The sequence below is a fragment of the Haliotis rubra genome, unplaced genomic scaffold, assembly GCF_003918875.1.
Source record: "Haliotis rubra isolate DU_JTF1 unplaced genomic scaffold, ASM391887v1 Scf25, whole genome shotgun sequence".
NCBI classification, from domain to species: domain Eukaryota; kingdom Metazoa; phylum Mollusca; class Gastropoda; order Lepetellida; family Haliotidae; genus Haliotis; species Haliotis rubra.
This window is the reverse complement of record NW_025766558.1, coordinates 2,671,630-2,697,769: the sequence shown is the minus strand read 5'-3', so window position 1 is coordinate 2,697,769 and position 26,140 is coordinate 2,671,630. Positions and strand designations below refer to the sequence as shown.

Genomic DNA, 26,140 nt, shown 5'->3' with positions numbered 1-26,140 from the left:
ATGACAGAAATATAGGGCTACAATTTCAAAATGCAATGCACAGATGATCATTTAAAGCAAAATGTTAAAAATTGAGCAAGTTCCTCAAATCCTAAAAATGAAAAGCTGATGAGACTAAAAAGATGATCACAAGAAAACTCTCCCAGGCTTACATAACAGACTGTTAGAACACAGGGTGATCTGTAAACCCTCCCAGGCTTACATCACAGACTGTTAGAACACAGGGTCCCTGCAGACTGTGTGGTTACTGAACGTATCTGTAAACCCTTCCAGGCTTACATCACAGACCGTTAGAACACAGGGTCCCTGCAGACTGTGTGGTTACTGAACGTATCTGTAAACCCTTCCAGGCTTACATCACAGACCGTTAGAACACAGGGTCCCTGCAGACTGTGTGGTTACTGAACGTATCTGTAAACCCTCCCAGGCTTACATCACAGACCGTTAGAACACAGGGTCCCTGAAGACTGTGTGGTTACTGAACGTATCTGTAAACCCTTCCAGGCTTACATCACAGACTGTTAGAACACAGGGTCCCTGACAGACTGTGTGGTTACTGAAGACTGTGTGGTTCCTGAAGACTGTGTGGTTACTGAACGTATCTGTAAACCCTTCCAGGCTTACATCACAGACTGTTAGAACACAGGGTCCGGGACAGACAAGGAACCCTCTATGACATATTTTATCAAGTAATTATTTTCTAACTTGCAGCTGTTACCCAAACATAAGCACTGCCAAATTAACCCTCTGACAGGAAGCTGTTTACTGTCTACTCTGTGGATATGATAGCTGCCTGGGTAACCATGGTTACATGCTGATGGTGATGATGCTTTAAGAGGGAACGATGTCAACAGTAACAGTGAGTACTACTGGGGTTTCCGCCATGTCATTATCATGGTCGACCCCTTTTACCAGATGATGTATATTTCTGCACCTGCTCCACCACGAGACTAATGTACCTGCAGGTGCTCTGGACACACTTGTTGGGATTCATGTTATCAGTACTTGCTATTGTGGCCATATTTGGGGTTCATGTAACCTGCAGGTGCTCTGCGAACCACTGTGGTGACATGTAACCTGCAGGTGCTCTGGGGACCACTGTGGTGACATGTAACCTGCAGGTGCTCTGGGGACCACTGTGGTGACATGTAACCTGCAGGTGCTCTGGGGACCACTGTGGTGGCATGTAACCTGCAGGTGCTCTGCGAACCACTGTGGTGACATGTAACCTGCAGGTGCTCTGGGGACCACAATGGCGGTCATGTAACCTGCAGGTGCTCTGGGGACCACTGTGGTGACATGTAACCTGCAGGTGCTCTGGGGACCACTGTGGTGACATGTAACCTGCAGGTGCTCTGCGAACCACTGTGGTGACATGTAACCTGCAGGTGCTCTGCGAACCACTGTGGTGACATGTAACCTGCAGGTGCTCTAGGGACCACAATGGGGGTCATGTAACCTGCAGGTGCTCTGCGAACCACTGTGGTGACATGTAACCTGCAGGTGCTCTAGGGACCACAATGGCGGTCATGTAACATGCAGGTGCTTTGAGGGTCACTTGCCCTACCAAAAGTTGTTACTGCAAGGCAAGATTCTGATAGGGTCACTGTGGAGGTTCACGTGACCTGCAGATGTGATGGAAGCCATTTGGGGGATATATGAGATTAGCAGGCTCTATTAAAGTCAGTGTGTGACTCACTTAAGTCCTCCTGCCCAATCAGTACCACCTGTACTACTGTCAATGTGTATTATTCATTAAGAGGAGAGTGGATGCTGTAATAATAGACTATTTTGGCAAGAAATTATGACTGGAAACATATCTATGATCAGATGATATCAATAAATAGTTTGTGATGTCACAGGAGTCATCCATCTTCCTCGTATTTCTATGTCTGTTTCAAAATGTGGACTTGATGAACGATACTCTGTAGCAGCAGGCTCCAAATAAGGACTTCTGTTGCTGGAAGTGGAGAGTCTTGGTAGTAAACTTTGTGATCTCGTACAGTTTGAATTTGTAGGCTTCTATTCTCTTGAGTTCACTGTACTTCCTGCGAATGTCCATGGGACTACTTTCCGTGAGAGAGTCGAACACCACAATGTCAGCGGTGATTTGATCCACAAGCTAGAGAGACAAGGGAAAGCAGATGTTAAAAGAGACACCTTTCACAGGCAGAACTGTTTCACAAATTTCTCATTTGTTGTCAAATTCAGGAGATAAAGATAACCAATAATCAGACAAATCAAAATATATTTCACATTTTGAAATACTTTTTCTTTTGCATTTATTTCTTAAAACAGTTAAACAGTGAATTTCAAATCTGAATGAATATATTCATTTCATGAGAAAAAACACATAATGATAATAAATAAACATTTAAAGAGGTCATTTACCTCAAATACACCCTCAAAATAATTTGTGCCATATTTTCAGCTTGCTTCTAACTTTGAATATTCTTGAGTAAGACAGTCTACAGAATATTACATCAATCTACAGAAAACCACAGATGACAGCAGGACTTTAACTACACTCCATGGTGGTATGATGTCTCTCGGCAAGACTGACCACCTAATCCCATTAGATAAAGATGCGATGACAATGACCCTTCACCCTTTCCTACCCCCTCATGTCATGTGACATATTGTGTTCAGAACAATTTTGTTCACGGATCGGACTTCATTCACTTTCGAAGAAATAACTGACTTGTAAACATGCTAAACGCCAGTTACTTATTGTGCTGAGTATATGTCTTGACAGTGACCCACCTCAAGAGCTCCCATATCCAGCATGGGTGTGATGATGTCCCAGAAGAGGTGTGGGAGGGAGATGTAGATGATGTTGATGTGCTTGGCATGGAGATGTTTCGACACCAGGTCAGATAAAGACACAATCACCTCGGTCTGGGAGGATGATTTGTCCCGAGGACTGCAAGCACAGTTGTGACAACAACGTGACATGTCAATGATAAGATAACAAAACCAAAAGACCCTAAATAATGCATAAGAACATACAATCAATATCTGAAAGAACTGAAAATTTCAAGAGGAAAAGGGTTTATTTCCCAAACAATAAAATGAACAAATATCAAGAGTGTATATTTTAGATCCTGACCTAATTTGCATATTTTGATAGAATACCTCCCTTGTTTGCAAGGAAGCAAAGCATGCACCTGTCATGCCTGTGGTTAATTGTGAGTGCAGAGATGCCAACCCTAATTTAGCCCAATTAGTATTTTGGCCAAAAACTGATGCAAAAATTAGTATTTTTTGGTCAAAATTAGTATTTACTTTTCCAAAGGGCTTTCATATTAAATAAAATATATATAGATATTCTAAGAGCTTGTTATTAACAGCGTACTCATCCAATCAGTATTAAGTACCCACATACAGCTTGATACTGAATAAAATGTGGTTGAAATTTATTGTGTATGGTACACATGCTATTTGATAATTTGATTTAATTAAAAATTCGTATAGTTTTACTGCTATCGTAGTCACGTATTTTGTGTTGTTTTTTCGTAACGAATACAATAAAATCATATGGGTTGGCATCTCTGTGAGTGTGATTGTTGTCTCTACAAAGGTGTTTTAAGTCTAGCAAAATATGCAAATTTAGTAAAATCTAAATATTTTTATATTTGTATACTTATCCTGCACTACTTACTTCCTGCACTTATTGCTTTACGGCTCGAAAAAGCGTGGCTTGCCAGACGATGTCAAAAGACGTGAGAACTGCAATCACTTCCTGGTCTCGCTGCTTACTCGTCATGACATCGCCACCGAAGGTGACGCCAGCCACCTCAGATTATTGCTTAGAAATCCCACAGATGGCAAAACTAAGCGGGAGGTAGCTGATAGCACAGGGTGGGCTCCTTATCATAAGTAGTGCAGGATAAGTATACAAATATAAAAATATTTAGATTTTACTAAATTTTTAACTAATCCTGCACTACTTACTTCCTGCACTTTATCCGACAGGCTGGAAGGTGGGCGTGTCATCGCCGCTTTACGTAATAGCAGCCAGCTCAATCTGTAATCCCCGCTCCGGGAAGCGTTGATAACAGCGCCTATAACAGAGAGCTTAATTAGCGGTGACGATCAGGTGGCGGTAATTCGCGAAATAAGACAAGCGCCCTTAAATGAAAAGAACCCACTAATTTTAAAGCTGGCTAAGCTTTAAGGAAGGAGCATGCAGCAAAAAGCATGGATAACTCCTTAACTGACATACCTAGTGTTGTTTGTGAAGAAAACAACTCATTCCCCACATGGTGGTCCGTGGGAAGAAACACAAGGCAGGAGGGTCACTTTCTTCGAGGGAATGGCGAAGTTGCTGAGCAACCACCAATGGTCGAAGCTGTGGACATCATTAACGTCCTTGACAGCCATGTCACGCAAGTAATGACTGGCAAACACTGTGTCCGACCGCCAAAAACAACCTTGCATAATGGATGACACAGTGCAATTACTGTGAAGTGCCATAGTCGGCAAGTGCTCAATCTCGCGGGGATGAGAGGACGTAGGAGGGTCCAGCCCAGCCGCTTTATACGCCCTGAAGAATGGTTGTTCTTAACCATAAGGCAATAGTGTTTTGCTGACATCTGACTGCACGCCGGGACAGTGGAAGAAATAACCGTTTTCTTTGTACCACGAACGCCTTTGGTGCGATCAATGTAAGTTTTGAGCGCATCGAATCGGACATAACAGTAATTCCCGCGATCGCCTTCAGAGCCAACAATAGATGATAATGGCGGGATGGAAAACTGGCGATCAGGTTGACCTGGTAGTTGGTTTTAGCGATGAAATCCCAACACAGACCTAAGTGCACAGAACCATGACGACGACGCTCAAACTTGATCCTAGTCACGCCAAGGGCGTGAACCTCACTCACTCTAGCCGCAGTCGCTAATGACAACAGAAATGCCGTCTTCCTGGATAAATCAGCGAGGGAAGCGTTATCAAGAGGTTCATAAGGTGCACCACGGAGATGGTCTAAAACAGTGTTGAGATTCCATGCCGGGCGGATCGAAAGTTCAACTTCTGGTCTTCAAGTCGGAATGAGCGAAGCATGGCCTGTAATTCTGGGATTTTGGAAATCCTTCTGTCAGTGGGAATCGCTAAAACAGAGCTAATTGCCGCCAAATACGTGGCAATGGTGCCTCCCTTCAGACGCCTGGACGCTCGAGATGAAGTAAGAAATCTGCTATGAACTGAGGAGACACAGTCAGCGGATCCTGCTTCTTGGTAACACAAAAACGCTCAAACGACTGCCACTTGTCGCCATACAAATGTCTAGTAGAAGTTCTGTGCGCCGTCGCAATGGCTTTGGCTGCTCTAGCCGAAAAACTCTTAGCACTCAGTGCTTTCTGCAAATGGTCCATGCGTGCAGATTGAATCGGTCTGGAGCCGGATCGCGGAAGACGGCTGTGAGGGTGCACGAACGCTCCTCCACGCGGGTAGAGGGAAGGGATCTCCTACCACTAGACTTTGTAGAACGGGAAACCAGTTCCTGGCTGGCCACCAAAGCGACCAAAATTAGTCGTAAGCAAGTTGTCTCCCTTGACTTTTGCGAGAACTTTGGGTAATAGAACTGGTGGCGGAAGCGCATACTGCGTGAAGTCCCTCCCATGATAGGCTGAGAGCATCCATCGCCCAAGCCGCTGGATCTGGGACTGGGGACACATACACTGGCAGTTGATGGTTTTGGCTGGTGGCAAACAGATCTATGTTTGGAGAACCCAGTGTGTGACTTAAGAGAGTGAAGGCCTCCTTGTGTAGCATTCACTCCGCGGGAGCAACTCTGTCGGGTCTCGAGAGAGCCGCCTGCTAGTATATTGCGGCACCTCGAATATGCCGAACTCTCAACAGAATGTGGAGATCGTCGACCAGTTGAAAGAGCCGAAGGTCTGATCGAGGAGAAGCTGTGAGTGTGTCGACCTTGCCTTCGTGATGTACCCATACGACCGTGGTGTTGTCTGTAGCCACTAGAAGACAAGTTCCTCGTAGTCGATGTGCCCAATGATGAATAGCGAGGATCATGGCCTCCAACTCCAGACTGTTTATATGCCAGTTGATGTGTTGACCCGACCACAGGCCGAGGCTGTCTGGTCGTGTAAGTGGCGCCCCAACCCTGCAGGGAAGCGCCCACGAACAGTTGGCAATCCGGAGGCTGCTCTGTCAAAGAGACTCCTCCTAAGGCGCTCAATGGGCGAAGTCCACCAAAGAAGATAGCGATGAAACTGAGGTGGAAGGCAAAACCGTTGATGAACGTCTGCCCGGCGAATGTATGGTTGAAGAAAACGCTGCAGAGGACGGTTGAAGACGCCCTCTGCTGGTAAGATCCTGCGCCGGCGCCAACAATCCCAGAAGTGACTGCCACTCTCTGAGGGACAGAGGTTGGGAGCGCCGCGTGGAATCAGAGACTGAATCTTGTCCCACCTGTCCAGGGAATCTGAACTAGGTTCTTGTCCGTCTGGAAATGGCCTCCGATGAACGTCAGAGTGTGAGTCGGGACAAACTCCGATTTGTCCAAGTTTACCAGCCACCCTAGTTGGCGCAACAGACGAAAAGGTGAAATCCCGTTGTTGTATAAGAAGTAGACGGTCTAACAGGTGCATAAGGCAATGCGTCCAGGTGCGGTCGAAATTGATGCCCCTCAAATGCAGATACCGGGGAAATAGGAGTTGTGATACGTGTGAACAACCACGGGCCGCTTGAAATTCCATATGGGAGGACAGCCCATTGGAAATGTTGATTGTTGAAAATAAAGCGCAGGTACTTCCTGTCGCTGGGGCGTATTGGAACATGGAGGTATGCATCCTGTAGGTCCAGGCTGATGAGGAAGTCGCTGACGCATACCATAGATTTGAGGTATTCGAGGGGACGTCATTCGAAGTGGGAGGACGTTCCAGGAAAGTCTCGTTGAAATAGGACAGATTGTGAATCATCCTCATTTTCGGACCCTTTCTTTGGCACTAAGAATATTGGAGAATAAAACCCCTGGTGTTATGATGGGATACGGGAGGAGTTCGATGGCTCTTTTCTCCAACAAAATCGCTATGTTCTCCGCTAGGAGGTTGTGTTGAACCTGAGAGTGATTGTGCCGGCCGGGAACATTGTCAGAGGTGGATCGGAGAGGAGGGGAGCGAAACCCCTGCCTCAATATATCGGTGACGTATGGATCCTCTAGGATGTACCAATTTTCCCAAAAGATCCCTATTCTCCCACCTACCGTAGGATAAACTGGGGCGACTGGAGGTGGAGTGTCCAGTCGCGGCGTGTCCCTCACTTCACTTGCCCCTACGCCCGTCGCCCTGGGCGGAGCACGGGACACGTTGATATCCACCCCTGTCTGATCTAGGCTTGGCACCACGCCCCTGCCACGAGGCGCGCTGAGTTTCTGTACGCCCGAACAGGCGGTCGCCCGAGGCTGGTAGGTGTTGGATGGCGTGGAGGCAGGGACGTTGTCCCTTTGAAGCGCTTTCAAGGCAGTCTCCCCTTTGGCAAAATCACACACCTGCCGATAAACCTCATGAATGGCATCGTTAAACAGTGACGGCGATGACCAGGGTTGGTGGAATAATTTCGCTGAAATTCAATCCCATGAAGAAAAGGAGAGGAAGCCTTGCCGGCTTAATTGCACGCCGTTGGCAAAGCGCCGACCTAAGGTGTTCACGCGAGGTCAGTGATCACTTTACCTGCCATAGCATCATAGTTGTAAGATGATCCAGTCGATCGGATTTATTTCCTTAAGATCCTGAGTGATGGCATCAATTAAGCTGGCGGCATCAATGCCGATATAGAGGTAGAACATGCAGCAAGCTCTAAGTCCAAAGCCAGCGACCCTTGTATCCTGAACTTTATAGGAGGACACAGAGGAAGAGCCTGTCACCGCGTTTCATTTCCTCATCCACCTTAGTCACTGTCTGGGCAAAGTCCAAGCCATGAATAGGATAGTCATCACTGACGTACTCTAGAAGCTTTAATAGTTGGGTTGAGAGACATCCCGGTGAAATCTTCATCAAGGGTAGAGAATCTCTCTGACGCCTCATGTGCTACATGGTAACATTAAGGAAGAAGAGTCCCAAATAGTAAAAGTGACTTTGCAACATCAGGGGCCTGGTGAAGGGACTGAGGCTATTAAGCGATCAGCAATCAGTCAAACCGCGTGATCAAAGCCAAGGTGATTAGAGCCCGTGTCTTCCTCATAGTCTGGGGCAAAGTCCTCTCAGAGGGACGGTGAGCGAAGCGGCAACGGGAGCGGCTACGTGCAGGCGGCGCCTTAGCAGGAAGGCATGCTACTACGAGGTTCGGCTATGTTCGCCTGCCCGAAGACGCGTGGGACGAAGCGGGAGACGTTAGGCGTAGGCACTGGAGCAGACAAAGTTGACAGGATAGGCACCGATGGAGGAGGCAGAGGCTCAAATCGCCGGAGGTGGCAAAGGTGGCAAAGGCTGGAGGCGCCCGGAGGGGAAAAGCCAATGTAGCTGGTGGCATACACGCATAGGCTGATGTACCGGGCTTTGACCTGATAGTAAAGTCAAGAGAGTGCTGAGCGTGGATACATCAAACTGCTGGTGGCCGTATGGCGTTTGCATCATAGACGCCTGAGGCATTGGAAACCCCGTATGTGTTTGAACGCGATAAGGCTTCTGCCCCGGAACACTGGCTGGGGTGTCTGATACGCGCCAAAACTGCTGGCCCATCGGTCGCTGTGGAGATGACATCGGCAACAGTGGAGGAGGTGAGGGAGTGTCAACTACCGGCGCCAGGCGCCGTCGATCAAAGCGCCCGACGAAGCTGCAAGCACCAAAATAGCTGAAGCAAACGCTGTAACACCCGGCGACATATAAGCGCTTAAGACATAATCTGAATGCTGGTGACAGGCGCACTCGTTGACACAGTTGGACGCCGCCAACACTTGACGTGAAAGGCGTAGTGGTCGTCAAGATCGGGTGTCAAGTAGTAGACATACTCTTCCGCCTCTCTGTTGTCCCAGGCTTCTTAACAACCTGTAGATAAACGGAGAAACTCTTGGGTGATAGCACAGCGCAGCTGGCACATTTATGGCCAGGGGTACATTGAGTAGTACATTTCAAACATCGGGGATGAGGGTCTTTACTTAGACTTCCCACCCGACAATGTATACAACTGGCGCTGTACATAGATCTGCAATGAAGCAGAAAACCCAGTAAACGCACATACAAAGTAATGAATATAACAGAAAAGTTGAGAACAAAAGTCTCAAAATAACTGAAAGTTTACGAGACCATAATACAGGCACAATAAATATACCACTATTATATGGTATAGTATATAAGCCTGACCCAAATGAAACACAACGACGTATCAAATATGGCAAAGTGTTTTAATGGCGAAATGAAAGTGTGATGACGGGACCGTGTATAAACGAATCGACATCACTACACAGAACTACTGAATGACAAAAGAAAGTGAAAGATAATACCTACACTTCTCGTGGTAGAGGTACAAAAACAAAATACACACAAAGTCAGTCTTTATTAATGCTTCAAAAAATATAATCCCGTGAGGATACAAGTTGAGCTGGCAAACAACACGCCTAACGAGGCGCATAAAAGCAATAATCTGAGGTGGCTGACGTCACCTTCCGTGACGACGCGCAGACGAGCAGTAAGCAGCCGAGACCAGGAAGTGATTGCAGTTCTATGTCTTTTGACATCGTCTGGCAAGCCACGCTTTTCGGAGCCGTAAGCAATAAGTGCAGGAAGTAAGTAGTGCAGGATTAGTTAAAAATTAGGTCAGGATCATAAACAATAATTCAAAATATCAAAAAGGTAAAAATATCTTTATATTTTTTACCTGTTTGATCTGACTTTGAAGTCGAAACTGTCGTGCATTTTGATTGGCAAAATAGTGGTGACTGTACATGACTTGAAGCTGGACAGGGAGGAGGGTGGGGCCACTGGCTTGTCACTGTAACAATAACAATATCCACAGTTAAACTATCTGTCCTCCATGAAGATCCGGGTTAGAATTGATCTTCAGTAACCCATGCTTGTCATAAGAGGCTGACTAATGGGATCGGTGGTCAGGCTCGATGACTTGGTTGACACATGTTATATATCCCAATTGCATAAATCGATGCTCATGCTGTTGATCACTGTATTGTCTGGTCCAGACTCGACTATTTACAGACCGCAGCCATATAGCTGGAATATTGCTGAGTGCGGCGTCAAAATAAACTCACTCATTTACTCCATGAACTGGCAATGAAACAGTTACATCCACAGATCTCCATTCTCAATCAATACCGGCGGTGGGGTAGCCTAGTGGTTAAAGCGTTCGCTCGTCATGCTGAAGACCCGGGTTCGATTCCCCACATGGGTACAATGTGTGAAGCCCATTTCTGGTGTCCCCCGCCATGATATTGCTGGAATATTGCTAAAAGCGGCGTAAAACTAAACTCACTCACTCTCTCACTCAATCAATACAACAGGATGTTGACAAAGGTTACACCTTGTTACATCACAAGGGGTCCTGATCAAAACATTGCTAAAAGTTAAAAGTCAGATTCCCTTCAGATTCCAGTACCAAGGAGAAGAACTCAAAGCGCCCAGGACCACCATTCCATCTAACACATGGGCTACAGCATACAACGATCACATAATGACAGTGATTACCCGAAAATGAAAATGTTGCATGGCTTCTGAGATTTCTTCTGAATCATGTCAGCACAGAGAGAAATGCCATTAGTGCCTGTCACCATGAACTCTGAATTGTCATGACAACTGGGCTCCCTGGGTTCAAGGAAGTCCAATATCCGCTTTTCTTCCAGCTCATATGATCCTGAAATGATATTTTCCATTCATCAAATGTTACGATACGTCACATTAACACTATACTAAAAAAGATAAGATCTTCCTACATGCCAACAACAATGTAGAACTAGCATGATGCTGACCTTGCAGCCTAAACTGAGTAACAAATCATGAAATACAGGCTTTAAATAGGTATCAATTCCACTGATACAAAGCCTCTTCAAGTCCCACAATCAAACCCTCTTCAAGTTTCCTACGACCAACCCTCTTCAAGTTTCCTACGACCAACCCTCTTCAAGTTTCCTACGACCAACCTTCTTCAAGTTTCCTACGACCAACCCTCTTCAAGTTTCCTACGACCAACCCTCTTCAAGTTTCCTACGACCAACCCTCTTCAAGTTTCCTACGACCAACCCTCTTCAAGTTTCCTATGACCAACCCTCTTCAAGTTTCCTACGACCAACCCTCTTCAAGTTTCCTACGACCAACCCTCTTCAAGTTTCCTACGACCAACCCTCTTCAAGTTTCCTACGACCAACCCTCTTCAAGTTTCCAACGACCAACCCTCTTCAAGTTTCCAACGACCAACCCTCTTCAGGTCCTATGGCTGACTGACTCACCATCAATGGCTGGGGGGTAAAGTATGAATGTTCTGGGTCCAGGGTTCTTCACCCAGGACATAAAGTAACGACAGGACTCCATCATGGTGACTTGGAGACACAGGTGGTCAGACGCGGACGTGTGGTACAGACGGAACCCAGCCTCGTGGAACAGCACGTACAGGCTGCGATACCAGTTGTACAGGTAGTCATCATCTATCTTATCTGAAATAAAAACACCAGACTCCAGCCACAGAAGACACAACAGCTATCTTCTCTACTAGGGCTGGGATGGATAATTTATACCCGGGATGGGTGGGTAATGATTTGGACCCGGGTACCAGTCTCAATACCCGGACCCGTTAAGATCACATATACTCTAGGGGGGTACAAATATACATAAATCACTAATTGGCATCGTTATAAATGAAACCCTGTCATTAAAACTAATCATTTCGATCTTTAATTGACTTAAATCAACCTTTTTGACAACAGTGCACAATTCTCACCCACTGTGACGCGAAAATTCAACCAATCAGAGCAGGGTAGCGTCTCTGTGACGTCATATGAGGAATAGATATGAGTGCCGATGCAGAATTCATGTACATTTCAGGGGTAAATTATCTTGTTTACAGGTTTGTATAAACCTGAAATCATGACAACTGTGGTGAAAAATGAAAGCTATATGTTCTCACAATCTACTGTCATTTTATTTTGTCTCCTGCTTTGCCTAGTTTCGAGTTAGAACTTGTTTTCATAGACGATTCTGTCAAAATCGCTTGGTGTTGCTAGGCCTTATTTGTTCGAGCCAGATGCTAGTGATAGTGAAAACGATGATCAGCCTCGGCTCATCACGGTTACGGTTAATTTCTTCAACCTAAACAGTGCAACATTAAGAAGGGTAGGATGGCCATCAGATGCAGTTATTTGAAAATATCCCGGTAGTTATTGTCTGATTGTAATAAAATATCAAAACAGTGTGGGCTTTTTCAGGATTTCCAATGCCTGGATGGTATTGATCCCATTTATGTGTATTTTTACCTCGATATTTAATCATGTCATGTAAAAAATATGGCGTTTATTACATATGATATTAAAATTTGACATTTGATTTATTTGAATATGTAAACTAAACAACCCTACTTTGCCATTGCTAGAAGAATCTGAAAATTTACTTAGGTAAATAGGTACATACAGTTTTAGCAAACAGCAAATGCTTATATGTATTTCTTATGCAACAATGAAGTTCTGTAAGTATTCTCAAAACAGTGTCGGCCCATAAGTTTTCACATGCAATACAGCAATTAATACTCCTTGTTGTAACCCGTGTAAGGTGGTATAAACCTACACATGTTATTTGTCATCATTCACTTGATGGTCACTTAATGAATTTATAACAGGTATAATTAGTGGTAACACACTTAGATTATCCCGACAAAGGTTCCCATTTGGCATTTCTTGTGTCTGGAGTAAATATTCAACATTATAAACATCGATCAAAGGATTAACCCGATAACATGCTGATTGATTAATTACTTTTATCTTACACAGCGGAATTGTCAAAGGTAGTGTTTATGTATGTAGATTTACTAATCTATACTGAATACACTCTGCCATGTCGGTGTCTGCGTAAAACAAACGTCCTTCTTTCAAAGGATTAACCGCCAATACATTGATTGCTTGCTAACTAAATTACTTTTTTTAAAGAATGGCAGACATTATGCAATTAGTTGCCAGGTGTGCTATCCTGAAAACCTGAGACGATATATGTATTTCACTTTTCATACATTAGACTGTTAAAAGACACATCACTTGGAACAGCTGCAGATGAATGTCATATCACTTTCGTTTTTGTGGATATTGATGGATACATTCCTCGAGCGAGGTAACAGCCTGACATTGTTCCTATAACTTTAATCTGTTTTAATTTAATATTTGCATTTTGTTTTATTCATTTGTCGTAGCATTCAACAGAATCATTGTTTTCGTCTGCGTGAAGTGTAATGAGACAGACAACATACACTAGAAGCGTGATAGAATTAAGATTCACATTGGCAAACTATAAAATGTCTAGATATTACAGTCCTGTTATAAATTCACTATAAGTATCAGCATATCGTCTGCTGCTTTTATTTAGTTTCAAAATGCATACAAGTATGAGAATAAACTAATTAGGATTATAAGACCAAATATAAAGGCGTACATTGACTAGTATCTACATACTGGTGAGAGGGCGTTAACCCGCGTGAATGTAGCAGAATTAATCGCACAGTAATGTCATACGACCCCTACCTGCGCTTCCGTGGAAGAAATCGTTATGTTACAAGTTGTGTCATGCAAAATCCTTTTGGTCATGATTCAAATACATATGTAATATTGAGTAGAAAGTAGTTTTGATTTTCTAACTTGATCAAAACAAACCATAATCTCATTAATTCTAACAGACTTTAAGCCCATGACTTTCATGATTTTCAAAATGGTGAAGCCTCTGTGTCAGAACATCCGGCCAGTCTGAGGATAAATGCTATTTAGGTTTGTTTTCACCGAATTAAAAATCAAAACTACTTTCTACTGGTAGTAAAATATATATTTGATTGATGGCAAATGGGATTTTGCATGACATAGCTTATAACATAACAATTTCTCGTGGAAGCAAGGTGGGTGTCAATATAATACTACTTACAATTGTTTGATGGGCATTCTAGAAGTTGGTGACTCAAAAATGAAACAACTTTATGGATCACAATTTCTTAACTTCACTTTTAGCTTGATAACAATGTAAGAATCTACATTGAACCGTCGCTCTATGCAAGAAATAAGAAGTTGTCATCCATAAGGTTGTATGTTTCACTACTTACAATATTATTGTTACTTCGACCATAAACCTCGGCTTCGAGGAAGAAATCGTTATGTTACAAGTTGTGTCATGGAAAATCTTTATGGTTATCAATCAAATACATATTTAACTACAACTAGTAAGTAGTTTTGATTCTTTAACTTCCGTGAAGCGATCTGAACACAAGTAAGATATTGTTTCAGGCTTCCGCGAATGCTTTCGCCGCACTCACAAACATAACCCATTGAGCACGAACTGAACTGCGGGTCCTGTGGAAATCTGTGCATGGTGACACCATCGCCCGAACCCTACGAGCAATTGGCGACAATGCAGCGATTCGGCATGTCTTCATTGATGTCGAGAAATCATCAAAATGGCGAGCTTACTACACACTTTCTATACAACTAACTGAAAATCGTTCCTCATATGGCGTCACTGCAGTGCTCTGGCGACAGAGTTACGTAACCTGTCTGTGGTTTCATTGGTGGGCAAGAGTGAAGCAGGTGACTTTTGGCAACTTTTAATGCGCTTCGGTATTAATTAACCACAAGTTTTTAAAGAATAAATTTGGTGTTCCATAAGACTAACCACAAATCTTTCATATGTAATGGTTAAAAGAGTAACAAAAACAAAGTTTATTTGTTCTTTATAATCATGTGACTAATAGATCAAACAATGTAATATCTTATTCTTTTATGATTAAAGGTTGTATTGTTCACATAATTGTTCACCTGTTTTGAATATAGTACATGGTCAAGTTATTGAAAAAAAAATCGAAGTTGTAGCCACCGATCTGAAGAATATATTGCCATTTCTTACAAATTTGATGTCAGGAATTAACATAATGGGTATCCGGGTAGGATAATATGGGATGGGGTACCGGGTAGAAACTCTGGACCCGTCCCAGCCCTATTCTGTACATATTCCCCATTCCAAGGCTGTAAATCATGGCAGTAATGATCCCGGCATTGGTCTCCCCACCTCCACAATTCTAGTCATGACTTCAGCATGTGCAACACCAATTATTGATATTTCTTTTGACTTTGATGCCAACTGTTACTTCCTGTAGTATCACCAAACATTTTCTTTGTGTTAAGGCAAACTGCTAGTTGTTTGAACCTGCCAAGCTCTGATCAGACAAGTTGCATGACACTGAATGTACAGCATTGTAGCGACCATGTTGAATCAGCTGAACAATCACATGGTTATTACAGACATACATATGTTACATTTCACACAGGATTAATGTGTATGTAAGTCAGAGGTAGCACAATGAATGTACCAACTGACTGATTATTGATAACAAGTCTCCACTATACAACACATACTGGGTGTCAGCTGGTCGTGTCAGCTGGTGGAGACAGGACATATCTTACTTATGTATTGGACAGAAATATATTATGACTTCTGCCTTGGCTATTTGATCTCTGGAGATAAGATTTTTAGTTAGATTGCATGACAAGGCACTATCTGAGAAAAACACAAGGCACTGTCTGGGGAGGACAAGGCACTATCTGGGGAGGACAAGGCACTACCTGGGGAGGACAAGGGCACTGTATAGGGAGGACAAGGCACTATCTGGGGAGGACAAGGCACTACCTGGGGAGGACAAGGCACTACCTGGGGAGGACAAGGCACTATCTGGGGAGGGACAAGGGCACTATCTGGGGAGGACAAGGGCACTATCTGGGGAGGACAAGGACACTATCTGGGGAGGACAAGGACACTATCTGGGGAGGACAAGGGCACTATCTGGGGAGGACGAGGGCACTATCTGGGGAGGACAAGGGCACTATCTGGGGAGGACAAGGGCACTATCTGGGGAGGACAAGGACACTATCTGGGGAGGACAAGGACACTATCTGGGGAGGACAGGGACACTATCTGGGGAGGACAAAGGGCACTATCTAGGGGAGGAGGACAAGAGGCACTATCTGGGGAGGACAAAGGCACTATCTGGGGAGGACAAGGGCACTATCTGGGGAGGACAAGGACACTATCTGGGGAGGGCAAGGGCACTATCTGGGGAGGACAAGCACACTATCTGGGGAGGACAAGGACACTATCTGGGAGTGGACAAGGCACTATCTAGGGGGGACAAGGGCACTATCTAGGGAGGACGAGGGCACTATCTGGGGAGGACAAAGGCACTATCTAGGGAGGACGAGGGCACTATCTGGGGAGGACAAGGACACTATCTGGGGGGGAGGACAAGGACACTATCTGGGGAGGACAAGGCACTATCTGGGGAGGACAAGGACACTATCTGGGGAGGACAAGGACACTATCTGGGGAGGACAAGGACACTATCAGGAGTGGACAAGGCACTATCTAGGGGGGACAAGGGCACTATCTAGGGAGGATGAGGGCACTATCTGGGGAGGACAAAGGCACTATCTAGGGAGGACGAGGGCACTATCTGGGGAGGACAAGGACACTATCTGGGGAGGACAAGGCACTATCTGGGGAGGACAAGACACTATCTGGGGAGGACAAGGCACTATCTGGGGAGGACAAGGCACTATCTGGGAAGGACAAAGACACTATCTGGGGAGGATAAAGACACTATCTCGGGGAGTATAAAGACAATAAAAGGCTATCTGGGGAGGACAAGGGCACTATCTGGAGACAAGACAGACAAGGCAATATCTTGGGAGGACAAGCCCCTATCTGGGAGGATAAGGCACTATCTGGGGAGACAAGGCACTATCTGGGGAGGACAGGGGCACTATTTGGGAGAACAAGACACTATCTGGGGAAGACAAGCCGCTATTGGGGAGGACAAGACGTTGGGTTGTGACTACACCCTAATAATCAAGATTCAATTAAGTCAACTCTAAGTCTTTAACTGGTGACCAATTCTACCCTAGAGTGAGTGACGTGGGTTTAGCACATTGAACATTATTGTAGTCATGTCATAACCTTGACATGGGAGGAGAATTACGCAGGTCTCAGACTTTTACCACTTTGATGAAAAACACAAACACAGATAGGGTACTGACAAACCAAACAACATAATTGGGGCAAACTGGCTTCCAACTCCAACCACTGGCTTCCAACTCCAACCACTGGGTGCCAACTCCAACCACCGGCTTCCAACTCCAACCACTGGGTGCCAAGGATGGTGCCTTGGGTGCCACCCTATGATCATCAAATAGCAATTGTATCCAATACAGCCAAACACTATTGTGTCAGACTTCTGGTTGTGTTGAAGTAAAAACTTGGATTCTGCATATTCCATCTTTAGTTGTCATTTTGTGTCGAGCCTTGGAATAACTGGAAATTATTAGTGGCTCCCTTCGACACAACAGTGTATGAAAACTATGACTGTGTAGGCAAGTGTAACGACAACTCATCTGTGACCACTCCAAGACTCACCACGATCACCTAGCTACTGTCCGCTCTACTTACCTATATCGAGAACAATGTGGAGCTGCTGCACGTCCCTGAGAAGGTTATCTTTGACGAGGAAGAACAAGACTTCGTGTGAATCACTAATGTCCAGGTAGGCCTCCAGCTTGAGGATGTCAATGTGGGTGTGGCCTAGTTTCCTGGTTATACTGTTCAGTGTCTGAGTCTCATAGGAGTTGCGACCAAAGTCAGCTGGATCATTTGGAACAATGACTGTCTTGAAGATATGAGTGCCATTTAATTTTCTTAGGACTACGGGAATGGAGTAATGCAAAAATATATACTGTTGAAATGAATAGTTTCTAGACAGAAGGGTCTCAAATGCATAGTCCCACATTGGTCTGAAACAAATAATATATTGTGATTATGACAATGTTATACAGCATCATCTGTTTGTAAATCAATAAACACGACAAAACACAAACATTTTATCAAAATCTTGTCACTCATTTTTGTAACAGTTTGCATGAAGACGGTACGGATTTCACCTTGTGCACACACAGAACTGAGGTGTCCATATTGGGTCTATGTAACAATGAATTACACACTTTGCAGTTCTGAAACATTCTATGCACAATGAATGTGTAGAGTGTGACTCTTTGTCCACTCGGGTGTTATACATTAAACAAAATTTCAGCTATATCATCTTGATGATGGTGGAATATAAATAAAGTATTAACTTGGGAATCAGTGATTCACAGCATCGATCCACCAAGTTTGGTAACAATGGCACGCAATCAAGACACCTGACCACCTGATACATCTAGTTGCTAATTTTTACTAGCATCTGTTGCTAGGGAACTATATTCATTCCCAGAAACCTATGTGTGACATACACAATATTCATGAATCTATAGTTATTTATTCCAGTTAAACAAATGTCCACAAGGAAGGTCCACCAAATAATATCAATGTACCTGGCTGTATATACAAATGTACCAATGGTACTTTTCTGTAAATGGAAATGTACCCAAGGTATCTCACTGTAAATACCAATGTACCCTAGGTATCTCTCTGTATACCAATTACCCAGAGTACCTCTCTGTATATACCAATGTACCCAAGGTACATCTCTGTATGTACCAATGTACCCAAGGTACCTTGTTGTATATACCAATGTACCCAAGGCACATCTCTGTATGTACCAGAGATTAAGCTTAATCGAGTCCTGACTTAAGCAGTATTACTTCTGTCACGCTAGAGCTCATTTCTGTACTTCATTCTGTGTTAACCTACATTAATGTTGGACTGTATATTGGCAAATACATTTTATAGCAATATATTGCAATACTGGAGTCTGTATGGCTATATCTTAGGAGTGAGTTTATTTTTACACCGCTTTTAGCAATATTCCAGCAACATCAAGGTGGGGACACTAGAAATGGGCTTCACACATTGTATCCATGTGGGGAATCGAACCCGGGTCTTCGGCGTGACGAGCGAACGCCGTAACCACTAGGCTACCCCATCGCCCCGCTATATCTTAGGAGCTAATGAGTTTTACATTGAGTGAAACTGACTGTATCTTGAGATCCTATTTTCTACATATTATTCCTAAAAAATATATAATATGATTCTGATAACAGCAATCTCAAAATAAGGTTTGACTGTAAGGAATCTTTTACTTATTTTTGTTACAATTTATGGTATGTGAGGTATGCCATTTTGTCAATTGATTAATTTATAGAGGGAAACACGAGCTGAGAATGAAACATTTGTGTAGACATTAACACGATTAACTTAAACCATGGAGCTATCACAAAACTTATACCCGGTATACTGGTAACCCAATACACTGGTTCTCACAAACTGACTGACTGACTGACTGAGTTTAGTTTTACGCCGCTTTTAGCAATATTCCAGCAATATCACGGCGGGGACACCAAAATGGGCTTAACACATTGTGCCCATGTGGGGAATCGAACCCGGGTCTTCGAGCGGACGAGCCAACGCTTTAACCACTAGGCTACCCCACCGCCCCTGGTTCTCACAAACAATATCAGGGGTGGAAATAACCCATTGCCCGACGCCCGAGTCCAGTGTTTTTTTCTGTCGGGCAAGCAAATTTGTATATCACACTGTACCGGTGTCCATTTGATATTCCAATGTTAGTTATGTTGTTTATTTAAAAAATAAACATGAAAACGGCCGGTATAGTGGAAAAATTATCAGGGCAAGTAATTTTACATGTGCCACTGTACCGGAGTACACTAGCAATTTTAAAGTTATTTCCACCCCTGAATATTGCAATATGCATTATTTGAAAGCATATTGCAGTATACCGATAATACTGAGCAGTAATACCTACATTAACGTGCATCATCATGTTAACAAAATCTATAAAAACATACATACTGAACTATAGAATCAATTCTTATTTCATTTTAGGTTGAACATATCAATTAAATGATCGCTAAACCATCACATAAAACATAGTGACAGCTGACATACTAGCAAGAGGCAATGACATCTGCCAAAACTGGGCCATATACTGTTTCTTCGTATATAATCGACACTGTTGATAGCATTATTACACGAGTGTTTGCTGGTGAGACAGGCGTTTATGTAAAAGCTGACAATCAATTAACTATAAGCAGAAAGGTGATCTAGATAAGACTTATAAAATAGTCTTGAGTAAAGTTTATTATAGACACGACAGAAAATATAATTCTTGACAACTTGAGACCAACATGTGCTCCAACACAGTGTGAACCATGCAGTATGAGGTAACCTGACTACAGCTTCAAGAAAAAAAAAGCAGTTAATACCGTATATACACAAACTTACGACCATGATGGCACTGACTTTTAAGAATAAAACTAAGTAGAAAACATTTAGATCGGAACAAACTATTTCAGGCATTATTATCCAACACGGCTTACCGGGCCATGTCAGATTAACGTGATCCTTGTGTGACAGATTATTTGAAGTGTTGTTTCACATGTTTAATGACACACTCAGTAATTGTCCAACTATATGATGGCAATTAACTACTGGCTTTCCTTGTTATGTGCCAATCTTTGTTACCTTATCACTTTTGTTGTTTCACATGTACATCTTACTTCTTAGCTTTCATTCACCTGATGAAGGAGTAATAACATACTCAGAAACATTGTGTCTCTCATACAATTATATCACAGATGTTGTCATCCTTACATTTCCCCCTGTCAGTGCATCACTTCTAAATGCCATTCAAAGATTTTCTGGCTGCCTGAAGTAATGGAGTCTGAACAAGAGACGGTTACCATGGATACTGCAAGCATTGACCCATGCTGTCGGGCACAGTGACATGCAATCAACCATGACCACAAAGTAACAGGGGTGGAAATAACCCATTGCCCGACGTCCGAGTCCAGTGTTTTTTTCTGTCGGGCAAGCAAATTTGTATATCACACTGTACCGGTGTCCAGTTGACTTTCCAATATTAATTATGTTGTTTATTTTAAAAATCAACAAGAAAACGGCCGGAAAAGTGGAAAAGTTATCAGGGCAAGTGATTTTACATGTGCCACTGTACCGGAGTACACTAGCAATTTTAAAGTTATTTCCACCCCTGAGTAAGTCACTACTGCCGCAGCCATGGTGCACCATAGTACTAAGAATCAGTGTCATAACTTTCTTGAGACTTCATAAAATGATTATAACCTCTGTAAACATGGCAGCATTCACATCAGCTATTTACAATGAGTACTTACCCTATGGAATAAGCTATTTTTGGCAGCGTTGAATCAGTATTTACTCCAACATCTGGTTCCGCACACAACCTCCATGCCGTGCCATTCCCACTGCCTATCGTGGAGTTACACTGATAGTGATAGAGGGTGATAAACTTCAGTAAACGTCTTGCCTCACTCTCTGCATTAGCCAACACCCGTAATGGACTGTAGGCCTGTTGGTAGTAAGTCAACTGCACAATCGTGTACACCAATCCTATCAGGAGGAAGCCAGAGAAGAGAGTCTTCTTCCTCTTGTTCATCGACATTTTGATCACTCGGAGAGGCCAATTTGGCATTTATGGAAGTGTAGTTGCGTCCTTTATAAGCAGCTGTGTGCCCCACCAGCTGTCGCTTCTGAACCAATGGGGTGCCACAGGAAATTACTGAACATCTATTTTTCCTTATTTTGACGATACCATGTTGTTATTTGGGAAGTACGATGATATATTCCGTTAATACTGGCTGTGTCATGAGAAATAACCATCCATCTGAAAAGGAAAGATTAAAGAGTTACAGTGTGAGGATTAAATGTAATGATTAAAGAATTAAAGTGTAATGATTAAATGTAATGATTAAAGAGTTAAAGTGTAATGATTAAATGTAATGATTAAAGAGTTAAAGTGTAATGATTAAATGTAATGATTAAAGAGTTAAAGTGTAATGATTAAATGTAATGATTAAAGAGTTAAAGTGTAATGATTAAATGTAATGATTAAAGAGTTAAAGTGTAATGATTAAATGTAATGATTAAAGAGTTAAAGTGTAATGATTAAATGTAATGATTAAAGAGTTAAAGTGTAATGATTAAATGTAATGATTAAAGAGTTAAAGTGTAATGATTAAATGTAATGATTAAAGAGTTAAAGTGTAATGATTAAATGTAATGATTAAAGAGTTAAAGTGTAATGATTAAATGTAATGATTAAAGAGTTAAAGTGTAATGATTAAATGTAATGATTAAAGAGTTAAAGTGTAATGATTAAATGTAATGATTAAAGAGTTAAAGTGTAATGATTAAATGTAATGATTAAAGAGTTAAAGTGTAATGATTAAATGTAATGATTAAAGAGTTAAAGTGTAATGATTAAATGTAATGATTAAAGAGTTAAAGTGTAATGATTAAATGTAATGATTAAAGAGTTAAAGTGTAATGATTAAATGTAATGATTAAAGAGTTAAAGTGTAATGATTAAATGTAATGATTAAAGAGTTAAAGTGTAATGATTGATGGCTTTATATCACTCTCAGACACATTCCATGCACGGGCTTCACAAAGTGTACCCATGTGGGGAATCCAAGCAAACGCTTATATACAAGGCTATATATCTACAATACTTTCATGACAAGCAAACACTTTAACAGTAAGATTAAACGCAGAATCCAGGAAAACCCTTAATCTGGTTCTTTGATTATCAGGGCTTTTAAGTTTTACGCTTTGCAGTGAAAACATTAAAGAAGTTATACCTGCTTCAACATTATCATTGAAACTCCTGCTTCTAACATGACACCTGAACACATAGTGGTATATCCTGCTGAAATACGCACTAAAACTTGTGTTATATATCATGCTTTTTTAAAAGGATCAGACGAAGCCAGTACCACACCATATTGACACCAGTTTAAATTGCACCAGATTTTCTTTGCAAAAAAAGCACCAAAAATAGTACATGATGTTATTCAGAATATATACATATAAAACAAAGGACTTTCTTTTGTAAATTTACTCAACATAGATTTAATTATTAAACAACATTCAACAAAACCATATCATACCTTTCAACGTGGAAGGGTTTTCTGTGTTACTGACATGACTGTTTACATGCTGAAAATGAATCCACTTATGATGGCATCTTGTACATTGGCATCGCTCATGGCATCTTGTACAACTTACATTTTGACTTCAAATTTGGCTCTAATATTCATCCAGAGGTGGCAGAAATTTGCTTACATTTCCATAATACTTTATTACGTACAAATTGAAATGGTGGTTCCCAATTCTATCCCAATTGTGTGGACATGTTGGAAACTTCCTGACTATTAATTTTTCCGTGCAGGTTCTAAAGGAAAAACTAGCTGTAGACGCAGGTTCATCAGGGCTTTTTCAGTAGTAAACTTGAAATTACTATTAGAATTCATTTTATAATGTTTGACAGACAAAATATTGGAGTAGTAAGTATTTTAGCAAATCACTGTCTTGTATTGATCTGGGAAAAAAGTATTGTGTATGGTGTCATTACATGAAAACTCGATATGCACTGGCCCAGACTGTAAATAACCTTCTCTATTTTGTTGTCTTGACCATGATTGTAGGATAAGTACCCTTTCGACATGTTAGATGCGTACACAATGTAAAACTCTGATTCTACAGTACAGTTGCGGCAATTTGGGCCTAACCTGCAACAAAAGAATCATCAGCCCAAACCATTTAACGTTTTATGCAACCGTGTAATAGATATAGATTACAGCTAATGTAGCAATACTGAAAATTATCCCGCGTACACTTTAGTCGTATTCATGTTATTGAATGCGGCTAACAGACATTCGACTCCCAGCCTGATCTGGGCTATTCTGGGTCTAGCCGATCAACAGACAACACAGTGTAACCCGCACTGATCTAGTTCGGTTTTAGCGCCGTACCTTTGCAACACATCACACTCTTCTGTCTTCTCAAAAGACACAGGTCTTCCTGCTGTATTGTCTCGTCGAGATTTAGAAGAAGCATCTAATTTTCTTCTGATTTACAACTATGACAGGTTCGACATTTTCAACCGGAAGAACTCTTCGCTAGGGGAGACATGAAATAGATTGAAATGCATAAAAGAGGGATCCGGAATGAAATGGAAATGGCACAGCAATGGAAGAAACTGTAATACACCAGCCTGTGAACAAATGTGTAGCAGTGTGGGAGTCGGGGAATGGGTGTCAGGGAAACAAGATTCATCATTCCGATGAATTTGGACGTCAAGCATTTAACATTTTCAGTAAACCATAGATGTATGTATTCATTTTTGACAAATTGTCCCGATGAAGACATATGGTTAAAGAATACATTTAAACAATAACTCTGATAAATACATTTGAACAATACATATGACGAATACATATTATGACGAATACATCTGAATAATATTACGAATAATAAATCTCGACAATACATCTGAACAATACATTTGAAAATACATTTGAACAATACATCTGGAAATACATTTGAGTGATATGACGAATACATGTGAATTATGCATGTGAATAATAAATCTCGACAATACATCTGAAAAATACGTTGATGTATTACATGTGCGGGATACATCTGAATAATATAGATGAATAATAACTCTGAACAATACATCTGATAAGTTTGTACATCAGAATACTAAAATCGTCAGCCAACCAGGATCCACGCCGTTAAGGTCCTGGCTAGAATTGGTCTTCAGCAACCAATGCTTGTCGTAAGAGGCGACTATGACTGATCGGGGGGTCAGGCTCGCTGACTTGGTTGACACATGTCATAGTACCCCAGCTACGTAGATCGATGTTCCTGGTGTTGATCACTGGATTGTTTGGTCCAGACTCGATTAATTACTGACCGCCGCCATATACCTTGAAATCTGATTGAGGCGTTAAACAAACCAACAACCAGGTACAAAGACAATAACGACAGAGCGTTCAGCGTTTTCTTTGTCAAGAATCCCCGCACCCTGCTTCAGAAATTAATCCCAGGGTTCCAGGGTTCCAGCACTACTTCTTACCTTGGCAAACATCTTCACCCCGGATTATAGTGTCCGATGTATAAGATACTGGTTTAAAACACTGAAAATATATTAACAGCGTTTGCCGTAAAAGTCTTATTACATGTTGTTCAAACTGGACAATTTGGTTATGTAATATGGGCTTAAATATATGGCATCTGCTCTCTTCTTGTGGATTTGGAAATGTGTTGCTGTTCCAGGGTGTTAGAAATGAATGCCATTTTGTGTACGGATTTCGTCAAAGAGTTGTTGATATGTCTCGTCAGAATTGGATGAGGTGAGGTGAGGTGAAATTGGGTTTAACGCCGTACTTGAGAATATTTCGCTCATATGACGACGTGCATGCGCGTGTATGTGTATGTGCGGCTGCTTGTACTAGCCCAGACTGAAGCTGGTTTTATAGTGCTAGCCCACTGAGATACCATGCCGCAGTGAAGCATGAATACCCCACTCAGACACATTATACTGACTCCGAGCCGACCAGTCCTTGTTGTACCCATTAATGCCGAGCGCCAGGCAGGGACCAACAAGTTCCATATTTTAACGTCTTTTGGTATGATGCGGTCGGGGATCGAACCCGCGACCTTCCGCTCTCCGGGCGGACGCTCTAACCACTACACCACGGAGGCGGTCAGAATTGGATGAATGCCCGTAATTTAATATTTCAAGATCCGATGCATATAGATGCTTTAAACAGGGTCAGACATATATTTAGCAACCACTAGAAGCAAGAGACCTACAGTGACAAGATCTAGACTTGGTTAAACCAGTGTTTGCAATACTTTCATTTGTCAGTTGCGGCCATCAGGGCCTGCTGGCTTTAAAATCTACAGGCCCTGAATGAAATCTGCAGGCCCATTTTGTTAAAGTCAAACCAATCAAAACAAAATAGACTACACCACACACAGTTATACACTGTCTGATTCTGTCATTCTAACCAGTACTACACTGGAAATATGGAATGACATCAAATTCCTGTTGAAAAATAAATTGACAGATAATTTACTGAAGGCCACAAGGGCCTGCACATATTTGAAAC

The 26,140-nt window shown here is 42.3% G+C and overlaps 1 protein-coding gene across 5 annotated transcripts; it reads right to left on the bottom strand.

The window, feature by feature from the left end:
• Positions 1–569: 569 nt before the first annotated feature.
• LOC124279430 lies at positions 570–24,143 on the bottom strand. 5 transcript variants are annotated; one of them, XR_006899366.1, is made up of 10 exons: positions 23,993–24,143; positions 21,335–21,843; positions 17,640–17,980; positions 11,414–11,617; positions 10,656–10,821; positions 9,835–9,948; positions 2,764–2,923; positions 1,269–2,122; positions 935–1,229; positions 570–632 (listed from the first exon to the last, which is right to left on the bottom strand). XR_006899366.1 is itself a non-coding variant. In XM_046715257.1 (8 exons), exons 2-8 carry the CDS (start codon positions 21,649–21,651, stop codon positions 1,898–1,900), a joined length of 1,527 nt encoding a protein of 508 aa, XP_046571213.1. In that variant the 5' UTR covers positions 21,652–21,843; positions 23,993–24,143; the 3' UTR covers positions 583–1,897. The 5 variants fall into 5 exon arrangements, 1 of the variants encoding a protein (XP_046571213.1); XR_006899368.1 differs by having other exon boundaries at positions 1,307–2,122; XR_006899367.1 differs by having other exon boundaries at positions 935–1,420; positions 1,460–2,122.
• Positions 24,144–26,140: the final 1,997 nt, after the last annotated feature.

Bases quoted from the DNA above. Each gene is read 5' to 3' on its own strand.
- LOC124279430 (XM_046715257.1), bottom strand. From the start codon at position 21,651: ATGCCAAATTGGCCTCTCCGAGTGATCAAAATGTCGATGAACAAGAGG. The intron at 10,822-11,413 runs GTGAGTCAGTCA...ATATCATTTCAG, and splicing joins TTACCCCCCAGCCATTGATG to GATCATATGAGCTGGAAGAA. The intron at 2,123-2,763 runs GTGGGTCACTGT...TTGTCTCTCTAG, and splicing joins TGGATATGGGAGCTCTTGAG to CTTGTGGATCAAATCACCGC.